General features: G+C 39.7%; 1 protein-coding gene across 3 annotated transcripts in view; it reads left to right on the top strand.

The window, feature by feature from the left end:
• Positions 1-23,569, top strand: part of PSEN1 (presenilin 1) — a 71,371-nt gene that overhangs the window by 13,647 nt on the left and 34,155 nt on the right. For all 3 annotated transcript variants that reach the window (XM_029950635.1, XM_029950636.1, XM_029950634.1), the window contains 2 exons: positions 18,859-19,112; positions 21,831-21,972. In XM_029950635.1, coding sequence (XP_029806495.1) covers positions 18,859-19,112; positions 21,831-21,972 — 396 coding nt within the window. The remainder of the gene's footprint in view (positions 1-18,858; positions 19,113-21,830; positions 21,973-23,569) is intronic.

Below are 23,569 nucleotides of genomic sequence, written 5' to 3'. Positions count from 1 at the left end.
AAAAAAAGAATTTATTCAGATATCAATGTAAAGAAGTAGACTTCTGTTCCTTTACTTGGTATCTTCCTCCAAGGTCAGGAGCATCCCGGTCTTGAATTCATATTATGGGGCAATCCTTTGGGTTTGGGGGATATATGAGGATTCAGGAACAGTGAAGAATTGGCATTTAGGGGTTGTGGCTGAGTGACATATAAATAGGTCCTTTAAAGAAGAGAGCTAACTTTGATCCAGGTGTAATTTGAAATAGCTGTGTAAATTGGTTTAATCCACTCAATTTCTTAGTACCTCATTTCCCCCGATCTGTATAATTAAGATGGTTTATTAGATAAATTCTCTCTCAGAAGTTTTGTTCTGACCAGGAGTTAGGGTGGCCAGCTATCCTGGTGTGCCCAAGACTGAGACGCCCCTGGAACACAAGGCTTTCAGTTTTAAAACTGGGACAGTTCTGAAAAAATAGAATCAAGGTGATTACCCTATCAGAAGTATAATAAAATTAAAATCATTTTGGATCTGATAAATCCAGTGTTACTCACTTAGCTGACTTTGTTGTGTAACTTCAAGTATATTTGCAATGGTATATTATTAGCGTTCGAGTGGTAGATAACATTTAAGACATTTTTCTCTTTCTAAAGTGAAATGTTGCCCTGACTTCATTCCTCCATCCTTAGCAGATAGATGATGGGCTGCCTCAGCCCAGAAAAGAGGTTTTCCTTTTGTCAGCTATGGGTAATCTCATTCACAGCAAAGGGAGTTAAAGTATGATGAGATTAGTCAGAGGTGGAAAATTGTGGTCTTAACTCAAATATTTAATTCTGAAATTTTTAATATGAAATATTTTAAGCATATACAGAAAGTATGACAAATAATGTAATAAGCACCCATTTACCTACCACCCAACTTCATAAAACTTTAATATCTTGTCATGTTTGCTTTGTATACTTAATTTTTGAAGAGTATTTTCACTAAGGGTTTTCTGTTTCTGTTATATATTGATCCTACATGAAATGAAGTCCTAACCAAACCAAACAAAATCTTGCAATTAATTTGGACACATGGTCTAATTATATAACAGAAAGAAATTACAGATAAAATATTCCCCTTCTTCTTTTCCTGGAGTGGTAGTTACTATCCTGAATTTAGTGTTTTGTCATGCTTATTACTATATTTATGAACATAAGTGATATTTAATATATCATCACTTTGCACATTTTAAAACTATATATGAAATATGCGTATGTGAAAGTTGTAGAAGAAAATTCCCACATTTTTGAAATGCATAAGACATGTTTTTGGAACTTAGTATATGTAGGTGCATGACGCCCTAGTTCATTTGTTTTTTATTAATTTTGTGAATATATAAAAATGATCTAGCTTTTGTTTATAAATATTTAATAGTTTCCAGTTTTTCACAGTAACCAGCAGAGTTGCAACGGTGTTCTAATTCGTTAATCCTTCTGCATGTGTATGAGCTTCTCAACGATAATCACTACGATTGGGAATATGGATCCTAAACTGCATTAGAGTTTGCTCGCATGTTTTCTAAAGCGGTTATACATCAAGAGCATACAGCAGTTTTCATTCTTTTATATTCTTGCCAGGTTTTGGTGTTGTCTGACTTAGTGTGTATCAGTTGGATGGGTTTGAAATGACCCCTCGGGTTATTATACTCATATTTCTTTAATTTCTAATAAGGTGGAACTTATTTCCTTATGCTTATTGTCCTTTTGCATTTTCTCTTCTGTGAATTGCCTGTTTATGTTCTTTGCCTGTTTTTCTACTGGTTGTCTTTAAAAAAATTTTTTTTAATGTTTGTTTTTGAGGGATAGAGAGAGTGGGTGGGGGAGGGGCAGAGGAAGAGGGTGGCACAGAATCCTAAGCAGGCTCCAGCCCTGAGCTGTCAGCATAGAGCCCAAAGCAGGGCTTGAACCCACAAACCATGAGATCATGACCTGAGCCAAAGTCAAACAACTGACTGAGCCACCCAGGCGCCCCTAGAAAATTATTTTTAAAAGAAATTTTTGAATGTGAAGAGGTTGCAAAAGGACAGTATGCTACCTGGGGAATATCTATGGAAAGGGAAGAAGCGTTCCAGGTTCTTGTGATGAGTGACTAAGAGTAATGGGAGAGTTAGAGCAGCTGATGTAAAAGAAACCAAAACAGCATGATTACATTGGGTCTTTGAAAGCACCTGTATTGATCATTGGAGTTTATATTATGTTATACCCTTGAAGTGTATTTGTCAGTCTCCAGTTTAAAAGAATGAAATGTTTACAAAGCATTTTAGAAAAATTTCCTTAAAATATAAGTAAGTTTTGGGGCGCCTGGGTGGCTCAGTCAGTTGACTCTTGATTTGGCTTAGGTCGTGATCCCAGGGTCCCATGGTTTGCAGGTCCAAGCCCCGCACTGGCACTGTCAGCATGGAGCCTGCTTGGGATTCTCTCCCTTTCTCTCTGCCTGTCTCCCACTCTTTCTCTCTCTCTCTCACTCAAAATAAGTAAATAAACTTAAAAAAAAAAGTTTGGCATGTCACTAGAACTCATTGAGAATTAATTTTATTCTTTTTCCCTCAAGAAGTTGTGCCCTTCTTACTTAGAGATGGCATTCTATCAAAAATTTTTACTGTTTTCCATTAGTTTACTTACCACTTCTAACTAGAAGCTAGCTAATGAATGACTTAAGTATTTCTGAAGACGCCAAACCTTATAAGTTATGAAATAGTTGAAGTTCTTGGTTCCCTAAATATCGCATAGGTTGGATAGTAAAGTAACTCTAACAAGTACATTATTTGGGCCTTTTTCTATAGTTTGTGATCTGTCATAATCCTTAGGTTTACTTTTACTGTACCTATTAAAATCATTTGTAAGGTTTTATTTTTCTGGTGCAAAATTTTGATGAGAAGGTCTCTTTTTCCTTGTCATTATTTTTTGCCAGAAGACGGCGTCTATTTCAGCTGATGTGACAGGAATATAACTAGAACTAGAGGAAATTGAAAGTGTAAAGTTGAGAATAGTGAAAATTCATGTTTTGATTTGGTGTAGATTTACATCTTTTATGTCGATTAGCTGAGGCCTTACTTTTCTAAGACATATAGAAAAGTGAATTTTTTTGAGTAAGTCCAAGATTTGTTTATATTGTTAATTAGCCTTTTAAAAATGTATATTACAGCAGTGTTTTTAAACCTTCTTGTGCATTGGAGTCCCCTGGAAGGAGTGTTAATAAAAATTATCTGGCCCCCAAGCCCAAAGTTACTGATTCTGTAAGTCTGAGATAGGGTCACAGAATTTGCATTTCTGATCCATTCCCAGATCCTGCCAGTACTTTTGGTCTAGAGTTTGAGAACCAATATATTTGGGTAAAGAAATGAAGGGAAGGGGTGCCTGGGTGGCTCAGTTGGTTAAGCCTCCGACTTCGGCTCAGGTCAAGATCTCACGTTCATGGGTTCGAGCCCTGCATCAGGCTCTGTGCTGACTGCTAGCTCAGAGCCTGGAGTCTGCTTCTGGTCCTGTGTCTCCTTCTCTCTCTGCGCCTCCCCCTCTCATGCTCTGTCTCTCTCTCTATCAAAAATAAATAAAACATTAAAAAAAAAAGAAATGAAGAGAAAGTGACATTAGAGAAGAATGATTAGATTTATAAATGGAATATTTGGAATTTTTATCACATTATTTTATTCTGACCTAAATTTTGTAGACCTTAAAGAAACAAATTGTCAACAGCCTTTTTGATTTACAATAGAAAATATCCGTCATTTGTAAGTGAAATAAAGATAAGTAAAATAGAAGCCTTAAAGTAGTAATCCATTGAAAGATCAGTAATGATTTCTATATAAAGCAATTGCCGAAGAATACTCAACACAAATCCATTTTTCTCAGTTGCTAAATTTATAAAATTAAAGCATGTTTAGTCCTTAAAAATGAAGGTTTTCTGCATTATCTTTTTTTAATTCAAAATGTAAGGAACTTTATTAAGTTGTTAGCAAATCATAGACTGGCAGAACTAACCTCATTTTTCCCCTTATTTTTAATGCTTATTTTTGAAGAGCTAGAGAGAAGGAGACAAACTGTGAGTTCATGACCTAAACCAAAGTTGGACACTTAACTGACTGAGCCACCCAGGCGCCCCAGCAATATAAAATTAAAAACTTAAGTGTGGCAATAACTGCCATGAATAGAATAAAAAAATAAATTGGGCAAAAACAAAACAAACAGCAACAAAAAATAAACAAGGAAAAGAAACCCAAAATTAACTGGGTAAAGCCTCATAATGCCTAATGACAGATATATCTTAATGTACAAAGAATTCTTACGAAGGCAGAAGAAACGTGAACAACTCAAGCAGCATGGCCAAAGGATTTGAACAATACTAATGTAAGAAGAAATAATGTCCACAAATATATGAAAAGACTAGTTGATCAACCTTACTAATAATAAACACAGAAATGAAAACTTTCGGTTTTCACCTATCAGTGAGCAAGGAATGACACCCATTGGGGGGCGCCTGGCTAGCTCAGTCAGTAGAGCATGCGACTCTGGGTCTTGGGGTCGTAAGTTCAAGTCCCATGTTGGATGTAGAGATAATATAAAAAAATAAAAAACTCCTTGCTACGAAAGGTATGGGGAGATAGGCATTCAACATGTTTTGCTCGTGGGAGTTTATGTTTATTTGCTTAATTTTTTTTAATGTTTACTTTTGAGAGACAGACAGCGACAGAGACAGACTGCACACAAGGGGGGGAAGAGCAGAAATAGGGAGGCAGAAAATCTGAAGCAGGCTCCAGGTTATGAGCTGTCCACACAGAGCCTGACACGGGGCTTGAACTCACAATCCGACTCATGGCCTGAGTCGAAGTTGGATGCCTAATTGACTAAGCCAACCAGGCACCCCAGTTTGTATTCATTGTGAAGCAGGTTGTCAGTTGAGTCTGCAAATACATAGGCCTTTGGGAGATAATTTGGCAATTAAATCTAAAAAAGTACATACATTTTGACCTAGGATTTCCACTTTTGGAAATTTATGCTATACAAATATTACCACACGAGTGCCAAAAAATGTTAGACAAGCATATTTGTTGAAGCATGTGTAACAGAATTTTGAGATAATTGCAATCGTGTGTTACTTACGGTTTATCCAGTCAGTAGTATAAGGTAATGGTTAATAGAAGGATTTCTTTTTTTTTTTTTTAAGGTGATTTATTTATTTTTGAGGGAGAGAGAGAGCGCAGGTGAGACCACAAGCTGGGAAGGGACAGAGAGACAGACAGATACGGAATCCGAAACAGGCTCCACACTCTAAGCTGTCAGCACAGAGCCAGATGCAGGGCTCGAACCCAGGAACTATGAGATCATAACCTGAACTGAAGCTGGATGTTAAACCGACTGAGCACCCAAGCACCCCATAAATATAATCTTTTAATTACAGTAGTAAAGCTTAAAAAAATGAAGGTGGGGTCCCTTGGTTGAGTATCCGAAACTCTTGATTTCCACTCAGGTCATGATCCCAGGGTTGTGGGATTGAGCCCTATTATTGGGCTCTGTGCTGAGCATGGAGCCTGCTTGGAATTCTCTCTTTGGCCCCTCTTCCCCTGCTGGCCTGTGCAAATGCTGGCTGGCTCGCTCTCTCGCTCACTCGCTCTCTCTCAAAAAAGAAAAAAAGTCGGCAGACAGAAAGCGAGGTACAAAACAAAACAAGCACTACTCTGTATTAAAAATATCTTCACAATTTTTGCTTCTTGAGAAATACTCTCCCTGTTTGTGGGTTCACATGCCTTGGGTGGCTGGACTTGTACTTGCATCTCTTTCTGAAGTAAGGAAAAGGGAGAAAGAATTAAAGCCTCCGAGTTTATGGTGTAGGAGATCTGGGGAATCTGGCTTCACAGGAACTCACTTCCCATACAGTTCCCACTTCCCAAAGGACTCCACCCTCCTTGACACTGACAACATTTATATAGTGAGTAATCCTTCCCTCTGCCACTGAAATGAAATCATTTATAATGGCTACAGCACTTGTTTTTCTGAGCCTTAAAAATAGCTTTAAAAAGTTTTTTTTAGCACTTATTTATTTTTGAGAGACAGAGCACGAGCAGGGGAGGGGCAGAGAGAGAGAGAGGGAGACACAGAATCTGAAGTAGGCTTCAGGCTCTGAGCTGTCAGCACAGAGCATGATGTGGGGCTCAAACCCACAAACTGGGAGATCATGACTTTAGCCAAAGTTGGACACTTAACTGAGCCACTCAGGCCCCCCAAATTAGCTTTTAAAGGCAAAACTATGGAAGTGGTAAAGAGATCAGTGGCTTCCCAGAGTTGTAGTAGGGAGGGAGAAATAAATAGGCAGATACAGAAGACTTTTAGGACAGTGAAACCATTCTATATGATACTATTGTGCATGCATGTTATTACACATTTTTCAAAACCCATGGAATGTGTAACACCAAGACTGAACCTTAATGTAAACTATGGACTTTGGGTGATAATGGCATGTTAATGTACATTCATTGATTGTGCACTCTGGTATGGGATGTTGATGGGGGTGGAAAGACTATGTGAGGGCAAGGGATATGTGTAAATTCTGTACTTTTTTTAATGAGGATTTTTTTAATGTTTATTTATTTTGAGAAACAGAGCATGTGTCTGCACATGGGGGGTGGTTGGGAAGGGGCAGTGGAAGAGGGAGAGGGAGAATTCCGTGTAGGCAGGCTCCATGCTGTTAGCAGAGCCGACCTGGGGCTCAATCCCCTGAACTGTGAGATCATAGACCTGAGTCAAAATCAAGAGGTTTAGCCAACTGAGTCACCCAAGGGCCCTGTAAACTCTGTATTTTCTGCTCAGTTTTGCTGTGAACCTAAAGCTGCTCTAAAAATTAAAGTCTGTTTTTATAGATAGAAATGACCTACGAAGCTACATACACAAAAGGCCTATATAGTCTTTATCTTTTCTTTTTTTCTTTAAAAAGAATTTTTTTTAATTTACATTTGAGAGACAGAGTGAGCAGGGAAGGGTCAGAGACAGAGGGAGACACAGAATCTGAAGCAGGCTCCAGGCTCAGAGCTAGCTGTCAGCACAGAGCTCGACGCGGGGCTCGAACCCACAAACCATGAGATCATGACCTGAGCCGAAGCTGGACACTCAACCAATTGAGCCACCCAGGCACCCCTGTTCTTTATCTTTTAGAAGTCTGTGCTAAAATGTCTCTGAAGGAAATGATATATCCACATTTGTCTCATACTAGAGGGGCAGGATGTATTTGGGAAAACAGGTGAAATATGATTAGCTGTGAGTTCATCATTGAATCTAGGTAAAGTGCACACGGGACTTCATCTTACACTTCTGACAGTATTTTTTTAAACTTTTTCCTTAATAAAGGAAAGTTTTTTTTAATTAGCCTTAAAAACAATGCTAAATCATCATCTTAATTTAGCTGCCAAGATTTTTCATTTTGGAAATTTCTTAGTAGTTCTAGTGTTATTCTCCTTATTTAACACTTTCAAAGCACCTACACACCCCTTTGAGAAAGACCTTTTTTTTTTAGAACAGCTTTATGGAGGTATAATTGTCCTACAGTAAACTACCCATATTTAAAGTGTATGTTTTGATAAGTTTTGACATGTGAATATATCCTTGAAACCACCACCTAACAGTCAGTGAACTAGTCACCCTCAGAAGTTTCTCATGCTCCTTTGCAGTCTCTGCCTCTTTCTTCTCCCTAGCTACCCCTCATCCCCAGACAACTAGTGATCAAATTTTTCTCACTGTACTCTAGTTTTCATGTCCTAGAATTTTGTACAAATGGAATCATATAGTACATACTTTTTTGCCTGGCTTCTTTTTCTTTTCTTTATTTTTAAAATGTTTATTTTTGAGAAAGAGTAAGTGGGGGAGGGGCAGGGACAGAGGGGGACAGAGGATCTGAAGTGGACTCTTCACTGACAGCAGAGAGCCCAAAGCAGGGCACAAACTTCTGGAACTGTGAAATCATGACTCGAGTTGAAGTTGGATGCAACTGAGCCACCCAGCTTTTATTCTCTTTTTTCTTTTTTATTAGAAAAAACATTTTAAATTATTTATTTATTTGGGGGGAGGGCATGCAGAAAGAGAATGAGACACAGAATCCGAAGCAGGCTCCAGGCTCTGAGCTGTCAGCACAGAGCCCGACATGGGCCTTAAACTCAGTGAACCCCGAGATCATGACCTGACGAAGTCAGATGCTTAACCGACTGAGCCACCCAGGCGCCCCTGCTTTTATTTTCTTAACAATGTTTTTTGAGAAGTGGAAATTGGTCAGTTTCAATACTGAAGTCTTTTGTATTGCTTTTTTTCTTTGTGGATCTTTTTTTGGGTGTCCTATCTGAAAAATCTTTAATTCAGGTTCTCAAAAGTTTGTTTGTACGTTTTCTTCTGGAAACTTGACAGTTTTAGGTTTTATATTTAAGTCTGTATAGTATATTTTTTTTGTACATCATATAAGACATGGAAAAAGTTCATTTTTATCCTTTTGGATTCCAACTGTTTCAGTACCATTTGTTGAAAAATTCTCCACCGAATTGCCTTTGCATCTTCAGCAAAATCAATTGTCTCAGTATTTTTCTTTCTATTTCTGGGCTTTCTGGTCTGTTGTATTGGTATATTTGTCAGTCTTTGTGCCACTACATTTTTTGATTATTGTAACTGTATAAGTCTTGAAATCAAATCTCATTAGTTCCCTGACTTTGAAAGTTGTTTCAGATAGCGTAGGCCCTTTGTATTTCCATGTAAATTTTGCAAGCATTCTACAAAAATCCTGCTAGGATTTTGATTGAGATTACATTGAGTCTATAGATCAATTGGGAGTGAGGTATTGATAGAATTGACACCCTAATAAAAATGAGTCTTTGGGAGCCCTGGGGGGCTAAGTCGTTTAAACATCTGACTTCGGCTCAGGTCATGATCTTGCAGTTCATGGATTCGAGCCCAGCACAAAGCCTGTCAGCATAGAGCCTGCTTGGGATTCTGTCTATCTCTGTCCCTCCCTGACTCACACTTTCTCTCTCTCTCTCTCTCTCTCTCTCGCTCTCTCGCTCTCTCTCTCTCGCTCTCAAAATAAATAATATTAAACAAATAATGAGCCTTTCAATCATGAATGCAGTGTATCCATACATTTATTTAGCTTTTTAAAAAATTAAAAAATTTTTTAATGTTTATTTTTGAGAGAGAGAGAGAGAGAGAGAGAGTGGGAGTAGAGAGAGGGGCAGAGAGAGGGAGACACAGAATCTGAAACAGGCTCCAGGCTCTGAGCTGTCAGCACAGAGCCCGATGCAGGGATCAAACTCATGAGCCATGAAATCATGACCTGAGCAGAAGTTGAATGCTTAACCAACTGGGCAGCACAGGCGACCTCCCCCCTAAAATTTTTTAATTGTGGTAAGTGACATATAACAAAATTTAAAATATACTGTCTTAACCATTTTTAAGTGTACTATTCAGTAGTGTTAACTGTACTCACATTGTGGTGCCCCCGATCTCTACAAATTTTTCAACTTGCAAAACTGAAGCTCTGTACACATTGAAAAGCAACTCATTTTCTCCTTCCCCCAGCCCCTGGCAATCACAATTATGCTTTCTGTTTTTTTTGAGCCAGTAAGTAGAATCGTACATTTATCTCTCTCTGACTTGTTTCACTTTGTATAATATCCTCAAAGTTTCGTCCATGCTTTAACATGTGACAAGGTTTCCTTCTCTTTTAAGGATGAATAATATTCCAATATACATATGCACAACATTTTCTTTATCTGTTGATGGACATTTGAGTAGCACTGTCTCTTGGCTATTGTGAATAATGCTGCCATGCCCATTGGTGTGCAAGTATCTCTTTAAAGTACTGCTCTCAATTATCTTGCGTATATACCCAGAAGTAGGGTTGCTGGATCATATGATAATTCTGTCTTTAATCTTTTGTCTATAAATGGCATGCCATTTTACATTCCTACATATAGTGTACAAGGGTTTCAGTTTCTCTGCATCCTCACTAATATTTGTTACTGTTTCGATAGTAGCCATCCTAATGGGTGTAAGATGGTATCTCATTGTACTTTTGATTTGTATTTCTCTAATGATTTGTGATCTCAAACATCTTTTTATTTTTAAGCTTATATATTTATATTTGAGAAAGAAAGAGAATGCAGAGGCGGGCAAGGGATAGAGAAAAGAAGAGAGAGAGAATCCCAAGTAGCCTCCCCGCCATCAGCTCAGAGCCCAATGTGGGGCTTGAACTCATGAACTGTGAGATCATGACCAGAGCCAAACCCATGAATTGGACATTCAACTGACTACGCTACCCAAGCACCCCAAAAGCTGTTTTTTTTCCTTAATGGTTTGTTTATTTTTGAGAGAGAGAGGAAGAGAGGGCACGAACGCATGTGAGTGAGCATGTGAGCAGAAGAGGGACAGAGAGAAAGAATCTGAAGCAGACTCTAGGCTCTGAGCTGTCAGCACAGAGCCCAATGCGAGGCTTTAACTCAACGAACCATGAATTCATGACCTGAGCCAAACTCGGATGCTTAACCCACTGAGCCACCCAAGCACCCCTCGAACATCTTTTTATATGCTTGTTGGCCTTTTGTATGTGTTCTTTGGAGAATTGTCTGTTCAAGTCCTTTGCCTATTTTAAAATCAGATTATTTTTGTTGGTGGTGGTGAGTTGTAGGAGTTCTTTATATATTCTGGATATTTGCCCCTTATCAGATACATGATACACAAATATTTTCTTCCATTCTGTGGTTCCTTTTTATTCTGTTGATTGTTTTTTTTTGATGCAAAGAAGTTTTAAATTTTGATGTAGTCTATTTTTCTATATTTGCTCTTGCTCTTTAATTTCTCTTAGCAAATATTTTGTAGTTTTCAACATGCAAGTATATTTGGGGCTCCCCAAGATCATGCTCTTGTTCGGTGATGATCCAGAAGGACTCACAGAATAGCTGTTACACTCACTCGTTATAGTTTATTACAGAGAAAGGATGCAAATTAAAATTAGTGACAAAAATGCATGTAGGGCAGAGTCCAGGAGATACCAGGCACAAGCTTCCAGTTGTTTTCTCCCAGTGGAGTTGTAGGATCAGTGCTTAATTCTTCCAGGAATAGCATGTGACTATGTGCAGGGTATTGCCAGCCAGGAAGCTTACTTGAGCTTTGATGTCCAGGAGTTTTATTGGCTATTGGTTGTGTAGACACGACTGACCATAGTTCTCCAGCCCTTCCCAAGGTCAAGCAGGTACCTTGTGGCCCAAGACTTCGACCATAGATCACATTGTTAGCAATGTGCCCAAAGCTTCATGTAAATAAAAACACTCTTAACAGGTAGGATATTCCACGAGCTTAGAGGTTATCTCCCAGGAACTAGACCACATCTTTCTTTGGTATGTGCAGGGGTTGGACACCCCTGATCTGCCAAGTTCATCCTGTACTGTACAGTAGGCCTTTCACATCTTTTCATCTGTCAGGTCTCAGCTCAAATACCACTTCCTCAGATATTATCTGACCACATTATCTAAAAGTAGTCCCATCTCACGTTTTTTTTTTTTTTTTAATCACATCACTGTTATAGTACTATCTGCTCTAATTATCTTATTTATTACCTTTCTCCCCCTGCTTAAAATCAGTTCATGAGAGCAGAGACTTTATCTGTCTTTTTCACTGCTATATCCCTGGCATTCACTTTTTTAATAAATTAATTAGTAAGTGTAGTAATTATACGTAGAAACTAAAACAGAGTACTGGTGTGGTTCTAAGGTACCATAAGCCAATGGCAAAGGATATAAATACTTAGTTCATAGAAAAAAGATGTTCATATTTCTTAATAATAGAAATAGAAGTTAAAATTATATTGCAAGCCCATAGTTAACCTCTCAAACGGGTAAAAATCCAAGCATTTCATAGTTTACTGTGTTGACAAGGGCTTGCTGAAATAGGAACTCTCCCATACTGCTGAGTTTTAATAGGCACAGCCTGTAGGGAGGGGGATTTGGCAATATGTACCAGGATCTCAAATGTGTATGTACTTTGACCCAGCAGTTTTACTTCAGGAAACTTACCCTACAGACATGCTCTGCCCATGTGAAATAACTTGCAGGGGGCGTTCATTGCAGCAGTTTTGTAAATGGCAAAAAGCTGGAAGCAAGTTAAATGTCCATCTTTAGGGATTGGCCTTATTATACATTCATACACTGTTAGGTAGCTAGTTAAATTTTTTTTTCAAGGAATGAGGATGTATGTACTTTATGTACTGGTGTGTAAAAAATCTCTAAGATCCATAGTTAAGCAAAGAAATCAAAATGCAGGAGAGTGCATTTATTGTGCTACCATTTCTGTGAAAAGGCAGAATGAGAATATATATCTGTATTTGCTTGTATATACATAAAGAAACTTTGAAAGGATTTGCAGAGAACGGTGTTTGGTAACCTGGAGGATGAGACAACTAAGTAGAGAATTATTGGGAGATTTCTTCTTAATACGCTATGACTTTGGAACCATGTGAAAGTTTTACTTAATAAATTTTGTTTAAAAAATTTTAAGCCTATAGCCAGTTTTAAAAATAGTATCTGAAGTACTATAAAGAGGAAGGGTGCATTAAACAGCGCTCTAGCACCCCATATCAGCCTCAAGGGGAGGGCAGGGGAGGGCTGGCTAATAATGTTCATTATAAACCGGAACATCTGGTTGAGTACTGTGAAAGAACATATTATGATCGCCTCTTTCATGCTGGACTTACCCAGTTACACTGTTCATGTAGCCTAATAGGACAGCTGTGGTGCCCTAGAAAGAACACGGATTTCAAAAGCAAGAGACTTGAATTTGATTCCTGCCTCTGCTGTTGGACTTGAGATTTCGGACAAATTGTTTTAGTGTTGATCTACCAAAACTGTTTTCGACATAGGAAGACAATAAATGAGAAGACGTGGGCATGCTTTGTAAATGATAAAATACTAAAGAGAGCTATTATTATTTGTATTTTAGTGGGGTTTTTTTAATGTTTTATTTATTTTTGAGAGAGAGAAAGTATGAGCAGAGAGAGAGCAGGACAGAGGATCTGAAGCAGAGAGGGCTCTGTGCTGACAGCAACAAGCCCGATACGAGGCTCCCGCTCATGAACCTCGAGATCATGACCTGAGCCAAAGTTGGATGCTCAGCAGACTGAGCCACCCAGGCGCCCTTATTTATATTTTATTTTATATTGCACATTAATCGACCCATTAAGTTGGGTATAATTGTATTGTTAAACAGTAATCAAAAACATAATATTAGCATATGGCTTAGTCACCTCCTTTAGAGAAAATAGAAATATGAATTCCCTTAACTTTTTGCTCCTCAGCTGCCTGTCACACTGTCCTTGTCCTCCAGAGCCTTCATTTCCTTCCTACTGGACTTTGGCCACTCCAGTGACGTGTGTTCAGCAAAAATTATCTTCCTTGTTCAGTGGTGTATGTTATTTTTTGTGCTTTGGAATAGTTTCCTTTCCATTCCTCAAAGGGTTTGAGAGTCTTCACAAATACTTTCTCTGTGGGGTCAGAGAGTTACTTCCTGACCTGGCGGCTGCTGTAGAGGGCACCAGTTCCTTTGTAAGGCCAACTCCTCTCTCCTGTTCCCCTCCATTTACCCCCTGCCCTATTTCAAAAGTTACCATCTCCCAGGCTTATGTCATCAATCTCTTCTGGTCCTAATTCTGTGCTGTGATCTGATGAGTACACTCAAACCTCTTATCCCTAAAATGTTTTCAAATGTGACTCCCTTCTGTTGTCACAGCTGTTTAAAGCTTTTTTGTTTCAAAGAATGATTGCCTTTAATTTCTGTTTCCATTCATTCTCCAATTTATTATGATTTATGAACTGACTTCCCTCTTAACTGTATTACTTTTGTAAAAATATTGGCCAATTTCCTGCTGCTAAATTCAGTGGTTTTTCAGTTCTCATACAGCCTATTGATGACATCTCTGAAATGAATGTTCTCTTTTGGCTTCTGTGATGTACTGGTTCTTGAGATTTCTGGGTTCCTGGGTTCCTCTGGTCTGTTCTTTTTTTTTTTTTTTCTTTATACACATATCATTCTTTTTTTCTTTAATATTTATTTATTTTGAGAGAGTGAGAATGTGCATGAACAGAGGAAGGGCAGAGAGAAATAGAGAATCCCAAGCAGGCTCTGCACTGCCAGCACAGAGTCTGATGTGGGACTTGAAAACTCACCAACCATGCAGTCATGGCCTGAATTGAAATCAAGAGTCAAACACTTAACTGGCTGAGCCACCCAGTGCCCCCACCCCATTTTTCTCTTAATCTATCACCTGCTGCTGAAATTCAGGTGTTATTCACCTCTTGGTCATCATCCTTCTCTGTTTTTTCCCCCCACACAGTTGTTGCATTACTTAATGACCAGCAAGTCCATGCCGTTCCTGCTTTCCATCTATACTCCCTCCCTGAGATTTCATCCACTTCCATAACTATAGACACTAATGACTTCTCCCAACTCCTGAGCTTGGAGTTGTTTTATTTATTTATTTTTTTAAGTTTATTTATTGAGACCACGAGTGAGCGAGTGATCAGGGTAGCAGAAGAGAGGAGAGAGAGATTCCCAAGCAAGCTCTGCACTGCCAGTGCAGACCCTGATCCGGGGCTCCAACTCTTGAACCTGAGCCGAAATCAGGAATCGGACACTCAATTGACTAAGCCACTTAGGCGCCCTTGAGCTTGGAAGTCTTAACTACCCTTGGACTTTGCTGCCTGGTTGCAGGTACCTCACATTGACCTATCTTTTCTCCATCCTGCCCGTCTTCTTGTGGTCACTGCTCTGTTAGTGCCATTACCACCTTCCCATTCCCTTAGCTGGAAACCTCCAGAATCATCCTTGACTCCTTCCTCACCATCCACATGGAACTTGCCACACAGGCCAGTCAGTTCTGCTTCTGAAATACCTTTCTTATACATCTCCTATTTTTCATCACCACTCAATCAGTTTTCTCCAAAATGAAACATAATCTAATGCATCACTTCCTCAACCTTAACAATTTTTATGACTTTTTAATTTTTTTAAAGTTTATTTTTGAGAGAGGGGGAGAGACAGAGAGAGTATGAGCTGGGGAAGGGCAGAGAGAGAGAGGGGGAGACATAGAATCAAAAGCAGTCTCCACGTTCAGAGCTGTGAGCGCAGAGCCCTACATGGGGCTCAAACCCACAAACCGTGAGATCATGACCTGAGCCAAAATTGGACACTCAACCGACTGAGTCACCTAGGGGCCCCAACAATTTTTATAACTTTTTATTGCCTACAGGACAAAGTCTAAAGTCCTTGGGCATGGCAAATAAGGTTCTTTACAACCTGTCCCTAACCGTTTCCTGCCACCAGCCCTGACAGACTGTTCCCAGCCAGCTCAGGCACACTCACTGGTTTTCTGTGTAAGCCTCGCTCTTCAGTTTCACAATTCTGTGCCACAGTCACGTCTGCTTGAAGCCCATTCACTTTCCACTTACTCTTCTGCTCAGGAGTCATATCTTTACCTTGTTTTTCTTGACTACACAGAATAATAAGTCCTCCAGCCCTTTATTCATGTCTGTTGTAATAGTTATCCTGTATTAAAGCTAACTTTATGATCTTTTTAAGGACAGCATCTAGATCTTTTTAACTTCATTATTGCCACAGCATGGTACCTGGAATATAGAATTTTGATAATTAATTATGGGATGAATATACCCAAATAAGGTAAAAGAGAACTCAGCCCACACTGAGTCTGCAGAGCTCCCATGTTGTCTTGTGAACAGCACATTGAAAGGTGGTGAAGAGCTTGATTTCGGGAGGCGGGGTGGGTCCTGGGTGGCTCAGTTGGTTGGGCATCTGATTTCGGCTCAGGTCATGATCTCATGGCTCATGGGTTCAAGTCCCATGTTGGGCTCTGCTGATGACTCAGCCTGGAGCCTGCCTCAGATTCTGTGTCTCTGTCTCTCTGCCCCTCCCCACCCACACTCTGTCTGTCTCTCTCTCTCTCTAAAAAAATGAAAATTAAATAAAAAAGAGTGTGATTCCTATAGGTGGGCATACCTGGGTTCAAACCCTGTCTGTAATGCTTCCCAGCTATGGCCCTTTCCCTGTGTATGAGGTGGAATTTACGAGTGGCTGTGAGAATTTAATGTAGAGCACTTACCACAATCTCCAGCACATTGTAGTAATGAGTGCTAAGTAAGCTGTTATTAAGACTATAATGTAATGTATTAATGTAATAATGAATAACAGTAATACTTAGTCAAAAACAAGGTAAAAGTGGCATGTTCTCACATGATCTTCCTAAGAGAACCTGTTTTTTTTTTTTCCCAGTTTATTTTGAGAGAGAGAGAATATATGTGTATGTGTGTAGGCAGGGAAGGGGCAGAGAAAGAGGGAGAGGGAGAATCTTAAGCAGGCTCCACACATGGGGCTCAATCCCACAACTGTGAGCTCAGTCCCATGACTGTAAGATCATGACCTGAGCCAAAATCAAGAGTTGGTCGCTCAACAGACTGAGCCACCCAGGTGCTTCTAAAGAACCTGTTGTGGTTTTTTTATTTTAAGTTTATTTATTTATTTTGAGAGAGACACAGTGTGAGTGGGGGAAGGGCAGAGAGAGAGAGAGAGAGAGAGAGAGAGAGAGAGAGAGAGAGAGGGAGAATCCCAGGCAGGCTCCAAACTACCACCACAGAGCCTGATGTGGGGCTTGAACCCATGAGTCGTGAAGTCATGATGTGAGTACTTAACCAAGCGGATTACATTTTTATCAGCAACAGTGACTGTCAGTCTGCTTTCATCTCCTATTCTAGACTCATCTGGTTGGAGAAGTACTGTTCTTTTTCTCCTGTTATCTGTTATTTTTATTATTGTTAATACCCTTGGGATTCACTCTCCAAAAACTGAGTTTTAGATATGAACAGTGATAAGCGAAGTAAGACAGAGAAGACAAATCTGTGGAATTTAAGAAACAAAACAGATGAACATATGGGAAGGAAAGGAAAAATATGATAAAAACAGAGAGGGAGGCAAACCATATTAGACTCTTAAATACAGACAACAAACAGGTTATTAGATGGGAGATCTGGGGGGGATGGGCTAACTAGGTGATGAGAATTAAGGAGGGTGCTTGTTGGGATGAGCTCTGGGTGATATATATATATATGTGTATATATATATATATATACACACACACACACACACACACACACACACATATATATATATGATGAATCACTTGTTTCTACTCTGGAAACCAGTACTACACTGTGCATTACCTAACTTGAATTTACATTAAAAAAAGGGGCGCCTAGGTGGCTCAGTTGGTTAAAGCATCCAACTTTGGCTCAGGTCATGATCTTATGGTTCATGAGTTAAAGGCCTGTGTTGGACTCTGCTGAAAGCTCAGAACCTGGAGCCTGTTTAAGATTCTGTGTCTCCCTCTCTGTGTGCCTCCCAGCCCCACCCCCCACTCATGCTTTGTCTCTCTCTCTCTCAAAAATAAACATTTTTAAAAAATAAAATAAATATATAAACAATGTTAACAAAAAGGAAGTTGAACTTGAAGAGTAAGAAAGGGTAAACCCAGGATAAGGATGAAAGTGGTGTTTGGATTAGGAGACTGAGGAAAGTAGCATCTAAAGAAGGTTCCAGTTCCATTTTGTCGCTCATCAGATATTTATTGTTCCCTCTAATACAGGGCAAGGTGAGGATGCCTCTGGTCAGAGGGGCATCAGAATTGTTTAAGGCCTAATTTTAGCTCTCTTTAAAGATTTTTTAAATCATTTAAATAATTTTTATACACTTTTTTAAATGTTTATTTTGAGAGAGAGAGACAAAGCGCAAGCGGGGAAGAGGCAGAGAGAGGGAGACAGAATCTGAAGCAGCCTCCAGGCTCTGAGCTGTCAGCACAGAACCTGATGCAGGGCTGTAACTCATAAACTGTGAGATCATGACAGACACCCAGCTGACGGAGCCACCCAGGTGCCCCTAAGTAAATTCTTTGAGAGAATTGTAGATTTACATGCAATTGTAAGAAATAATAGGGAGATCCCTCGTATATCACTGCAAGAATTTTATTTATTTTTAAACTTTTTTTTTAATGTTTTAATTTTTAAGACAAAATGAGCAGGGGAGGGGCAGAGAGAGAGGGAAACAGAATCGAAACAGGCTCCAGGCTCTGATCTGTCAGCACAGAGCTTGATGCCAGGCTGGAACCCATAGACATGAGATCATGACTTGAGTCAAAGTAGGTCGGATGCTCAACTGACTGAGCCACCGAGGCGCCCCCAGTACAGGGATTTTAGATCTTATTTATAATGAAGGTGAAGAGTGCCTGCCTGGCTCAGTCAGTGGAGCATGCGACTCTTGATCTCAGAGTCATGAGTTCAAGCCCCATGTTGGGTGTAGAGCTTACTTAAAAACAATTCAGAAGGTGAGATACTTCCTTGTATAACTGATATGAAAGAAACCTCAGGTTTAAAGCACTTCATGATTTTGAAAAGTGAGATTACTATGCTTGTAGCAGGAGCAACTAACGAAGGTTTCATGCAGATGTCTGTTTTTAAGCCGAACCTCAGAGGATGAGTACAGTTGCTTTAGGTTGAGAATGGAAGGTGAGAATGAGGTAAACCAAGAGCCAGGTGAGAGGGAGGACCCGGGTTCCTTCACTGTTCAGTGGCAAATGAAATCTAGACTTCAACTGCACACTTCTTGTGAATTGATTCTTTTTTTGCCTCGAGCTTTCAGAACTCAAGTAATGATGGGCCTCTTCTTAATCTCAGGTCTAATTGTTATGTTTTCTGTTTTTAGTAAAGAATACTTGATTCTATAGAGTCCGTCTTACTGAAAATAGTTTCTCTTGTGCTTTTAGAATGACAGCAGAGATCGGCTTGAGCATGGCAGTGAAAGGCGGAGACGTGGCAACCCTGAGCCCTTATCTAATGGACGACCCCAGGGTAACTCACGGCAGGTGGTGGAACAAGATGAAGAAGAAGATGAGGAGCTGACATTGAAATATGGCGCCAAACATGTGATCATGCTCTTTGTCCCCGTGACTCTCTGTATGGTGGTGGTCGTGGCTACCATCAAATCAGTGAGCTTCTATACCCGGAAGGATGGACAGCTGTATGTATGAGTGTTCTGTTTTATTTTTCTCAAGGCTAGTATGGCTTTGCTTCATACTGTGTCATTATCACTTTGGCAGCCTCTGCTCTGAACGGACACAAAGGCTAGAGAGTTCATTCTCTCTGACAGCCAGAAGCAGTTGAGATATTGAGGGGTGATTGATTACTTGATGCTTTAAGTAGAGAAAATGAGAGCTACAGAATTTTATTTCATGGATGGTGTTACTGGGGAGGGCTGAATTTATTTGGGTTTGAGCAGGTAAAGAATTGAATATTGATCTTTTCCACCTCAGGGTCATTGGTCCCATTGTTCTGCTGGAAGGTTCTTTACTTTTCTTACTTTTAAAAAAATGTCTATTTATTTATTTGAGAAAGAGCATGCACACATATATATGTGTGATTGGGGGAGGGACAGAGAGGGGGAGAGAGAATCTTAAGCAGGCTCTGTGCTCGATCCTATGAACCGCAAGATCATCATGACCTGAGTCGGATGCTCACTCGACGGAGCCACCGAGGTGCTCCTCCTTTTCTAACTTAGATGGATTAATTCCTGCCATCTTTTTCATCTTTGCTTAAATGTTTAAGTGCTCAAAGATAATTGCCCTGATCCTCAAAACAGAATTAGGTCCCTCCTGAGGTTCTTTCTCATAGCAACCTGTTCCTTTTCACCTGTCACGAGATGCAAATCAGTGATTTATTTACAGTATTTAAAGCTTGGATTCCTTCTATATCGTAAGGGTTATGAGAGAAACTAGTTTCCAGGGCTAGTTATGCAATAAATGCTCAGCAAAAGAAGAATTAATGCAAGCTGGCATTCTCTAGGCTCTTGAGGGACTGTTGTGTTTGATTCTCTGGTGCTGTTAGTATGAGCCCCTTGCCTTTAAGAAAAATGCTTTGATTCAGATTCACCTAGTTCTGTCTCAGGGACTCCCATTGGGCTCAAAGTTTTAGTTGTATTTTAGAATTTGAAATTAGCAAACTGTGTGGTGTTCTGAAAGCCAAGCTTTTAATCTTTCTTAAGAAAGGCTAAGATAATGAGTAAAGAGCAGGGGTTGGAGACAGTAGTCAGAGACTGGGTAATATTATCTATTTAAGGTAGAGTTAGTTTGGGCTCTGTGTTACAGTACAAGGGTTAATAAGCCATAGTCCTCAGGGCAGATCTGCCTGCCACCTGTTTTTGTAAATAAACTTTTACTGGAACACAACCATGTTCATTCATTTATATATTGTCTATGGCTATCTTCATACTGCCTTCATACTACAGTGGCAGGGAACAGAGACCATGTGACAAAATTTAAAATATGTACTCTCTAGGGGTGCCTGGGTGGCTCAGTCAGTTGAGCATCCTGACTTTTCATATCGGCTCATCTTGATCCCAGGGTTGATGGTTTAAGCAGTATACATATTTTAGCTGTCTCCCAGAGAATGGTATCGGGTAGTCAGATGGGTATAATGGCTTCACATTTTTCAAGGACTGAAGCTTCTTTACTTTTCCTTTAGCTTCTATCCTTTAGGTTATTCAGGGTTCCTTCTTGGTACTGGAGCCCTAGGCTTTAAATCAGACAACAGGAAGCAGGAAGGAGTCGGGGAGAAGAGGACATAAAACTGCTCTCTCAGCAGAATTAATGCCTTTCTTAGAAGCTTGACACCACATATCCGCTTACAACTGATTGGCCATAGTTAGCCTCATGGTCACAGCTGACTGTAAGAGAGTCGGAAATAAAGTCTTTCAGCTGGGAACCTGAGCACCTGGAATAAAAGCATGTTAATGTGAATGAGAAACTAAGGGAAAGATGGATATATGATGTTATGTCAGAACAGTTCCAGTTCCAGTCCCCCTACAGGTGATAAAGATCGTAAGCCACTCTGTAAGCCATCTTCCTCTGACAGCGGTTTGTATCGTAGGTGTATGGCAGAACCCAGTTCTTTAACAAATCGCTAACAAGCTGTGGAGAAAACACTTGATGAGTAATTGTTTCAATATAAAGCATCCACTAGATGGAGCCAGTGTCTGGTTCACAGAAGTCCTCTCCATGTTTTGGATATCTATTTTTATTTTATTTTATCTTATTTTATTTCTTTGTTTACCAAAGTTATTTATTTTGAGAGAATGACAGCAAGAGTCAGGGAGGGGGAGAGAGAGAGAGAGAGAGAGAGAGAGAGAGAGAGAGAATCCCTGGCAAGCCCTGCACTATCAGCGCAGGGTCCAGTGTGGGGTTCGATCACATGAACCATGAAATCGTGACGGGAGTTGAAACCAAGAGTCAGAAGCTTAACCGATTGAGCCACCCAGGTGCCCCTAAAGCCGTTATTTTATTTTATTTTTATTTATTTATTTATTTTTAATTTTTTAATGTTTTTATTTACTTTTGATACAGAGAGAGATAGAGCATGAGAGGGGGAGGGGCAGAGAGAGAAGGAGACACAGAACCGGAAGCAGGCTCCAGGCTCTGAGCTAGCTGTCAGCACAGAGCCTGATGCGGGACTCGAACCCACAAATGTGAGATCTGACCTGAGCCGAAGTCGGAGGCTTTACCGACTGAGCCACCCAGGTGCCCAGCCCTTATTTTAAAGTATAGCAATTTTCCTAGCTAAAATTCTTGGCTAGATTGCTGAGATGGAAGAAAAATCACTTAAAGATACCAGTTGAATCAAGGCAACAAGGTGAGGAGAGGGTATGTGGTTTGACCTGGGGCTTTTGTGTTTTGTTTTATTACAGAATCTATACCCCATTCACAGAAGACACCGAGACCGTGGGGCAGAGAGCTCTGAACTCCATTCTGAATGCTGCTATCATGATCAGCGTCATTGTTGTCATGACTATTCTCCTGGTGGTTCTGTATAAATACAGGTGCTATAAGGTGAGCATGAGACATGGATCTTTGCTTTCCACCACGCTCTTTTGTGTCAGGTTTTCCCGTCCTATACCTTACTTGGTCCAGTAGAGAAAAAGGCCCTATATTGTAGAACTGATTTGATTTTGAGGGCTTGTTTTTTTTTTTTTTTTAGTTTAACTTAAAATTTTTAACTTTAAATTTTCAGATTCAGTGGTGTTAATAAGCTCGTTGGTGACTGGTGACCGGTGGTATTCCCACTGCTATACTGAGAGCCATCCATTCCCTTACTGTCTCTCCTGCAGGAGCACTGGTTCTTTCCTTGGGAAATGAGGGCAGGGGAAATTGTGCAGGAAAGACACAATGCCCTTGGCTTACCTGCTCTCTAGCTGAAGGATTCGCTCTTGGATTTTAGCCATCTGGCACATATTTCAGATGCATGTCTCAGAAAAATCACAAATTATTACAAGTCATGAACCTTTAGGGTCTTTCTCAAATAAAGGAAATAAATGATAACTTTCCGAATATTGAAGCTTACTCTATTTCCTTCTGTTTGTTTCTGTATATTCTTTAACATGGTTAAAATAAAATGTATCATCAGTATGTGTCCTTTCTTAACTTTTACTTTGGGATAAGCATTTTTCCATATTATAAATTCTCAGAAAATATGTCTAAAGGCTACATAGCATTTGACTCAATGAGTGTATTGTAACTTACTTCCCCTCATCTCCCTGATGTTGGACATTTAAGTCATTTCCAGTTTTTTACTGAACAATGAATGTCTTTATGGAGCTTTTTTCAGTTTTTCAGATTATTTCCTGAGGGTAAAATCCTCGACACAAAATTTCGGGGACAAATTACCTACATATTTTTAACTATTATGGTGTGCAGAATTCCTTTTTCAAAACGATAGTATCAGTTTGTACTTAGAGAATGAGAATGTCTTACCCTACATTGACTAGCACTGAATTTTTAAAATTCTGTACTAATTTTTATAGGTGAAACAAAATACCTTAATTTGCATTTGGGTAATTTTTAGTAAGATCAAATACCTTTCCAGTGTTCACGAACTTTAAAATTACATAGAATGTAACCTTGCTTGCTGAATGTTTGAGTGGGCGGAAGTGTTAGCCAAAGTGATGACCATCTGCACTCTGACATTAGCAAGTGGAAAAGATTGAAGACAGAGTTGTGTATGATGATGGCAAAAGTGTCATCAGTTCTCAGAAAGCCAAAGAGCAAGTGATGTAAACCCATGCTGCAAAGCGTTCTCCTCACCATTCACATATCCTCATGACAATGACTTGGTCTGCATGTAAGTGTTGACTTGGTAGTTCTGTGTTTTGCTCTGCTGGACTCACTTTGTGCCTCTTACCTGGATTACATGCTACTTGTGTTCTTCGAGTTTTATGGGAAGTCTGTATCCTGCTTCGGGTCATAACCACACCTGTGCACCTTGAGGATGGACCAACAGGTTCATAACAGCTTTAAAACTTTGCTTTCCTGTGCTGCTTCCTTTCTGTGATCTCCCTGGTACTTTTTGGTTCTTTTGGCCTCCCTGTTCATTCCTCCAGCCAGAAATGACTTTATTTTACCAATGACGGGGCCCAGAAGTGGGAGGGCA

Source organism: Suricata suricatta, chromosome 9, assembly GCF_006229205.1.
Source record: "Suricata suricatta isolate VVHF042 chromosome 9, meerkat_22Aug2017_6uvM2_HiC, whole genome shotgun sequence".
Taxonomy (NCBI): Eukaryota; Metazoa; Chordata; class Mammalia; order Carnivora; family Herpestidae; genus Suricata; species Suricata suricatta.
The sequence above is the reverse complement of the archived record's forward strand: the minus strand, read 5'-3'. Positions and strand labels throughout refer to the sequence as shown.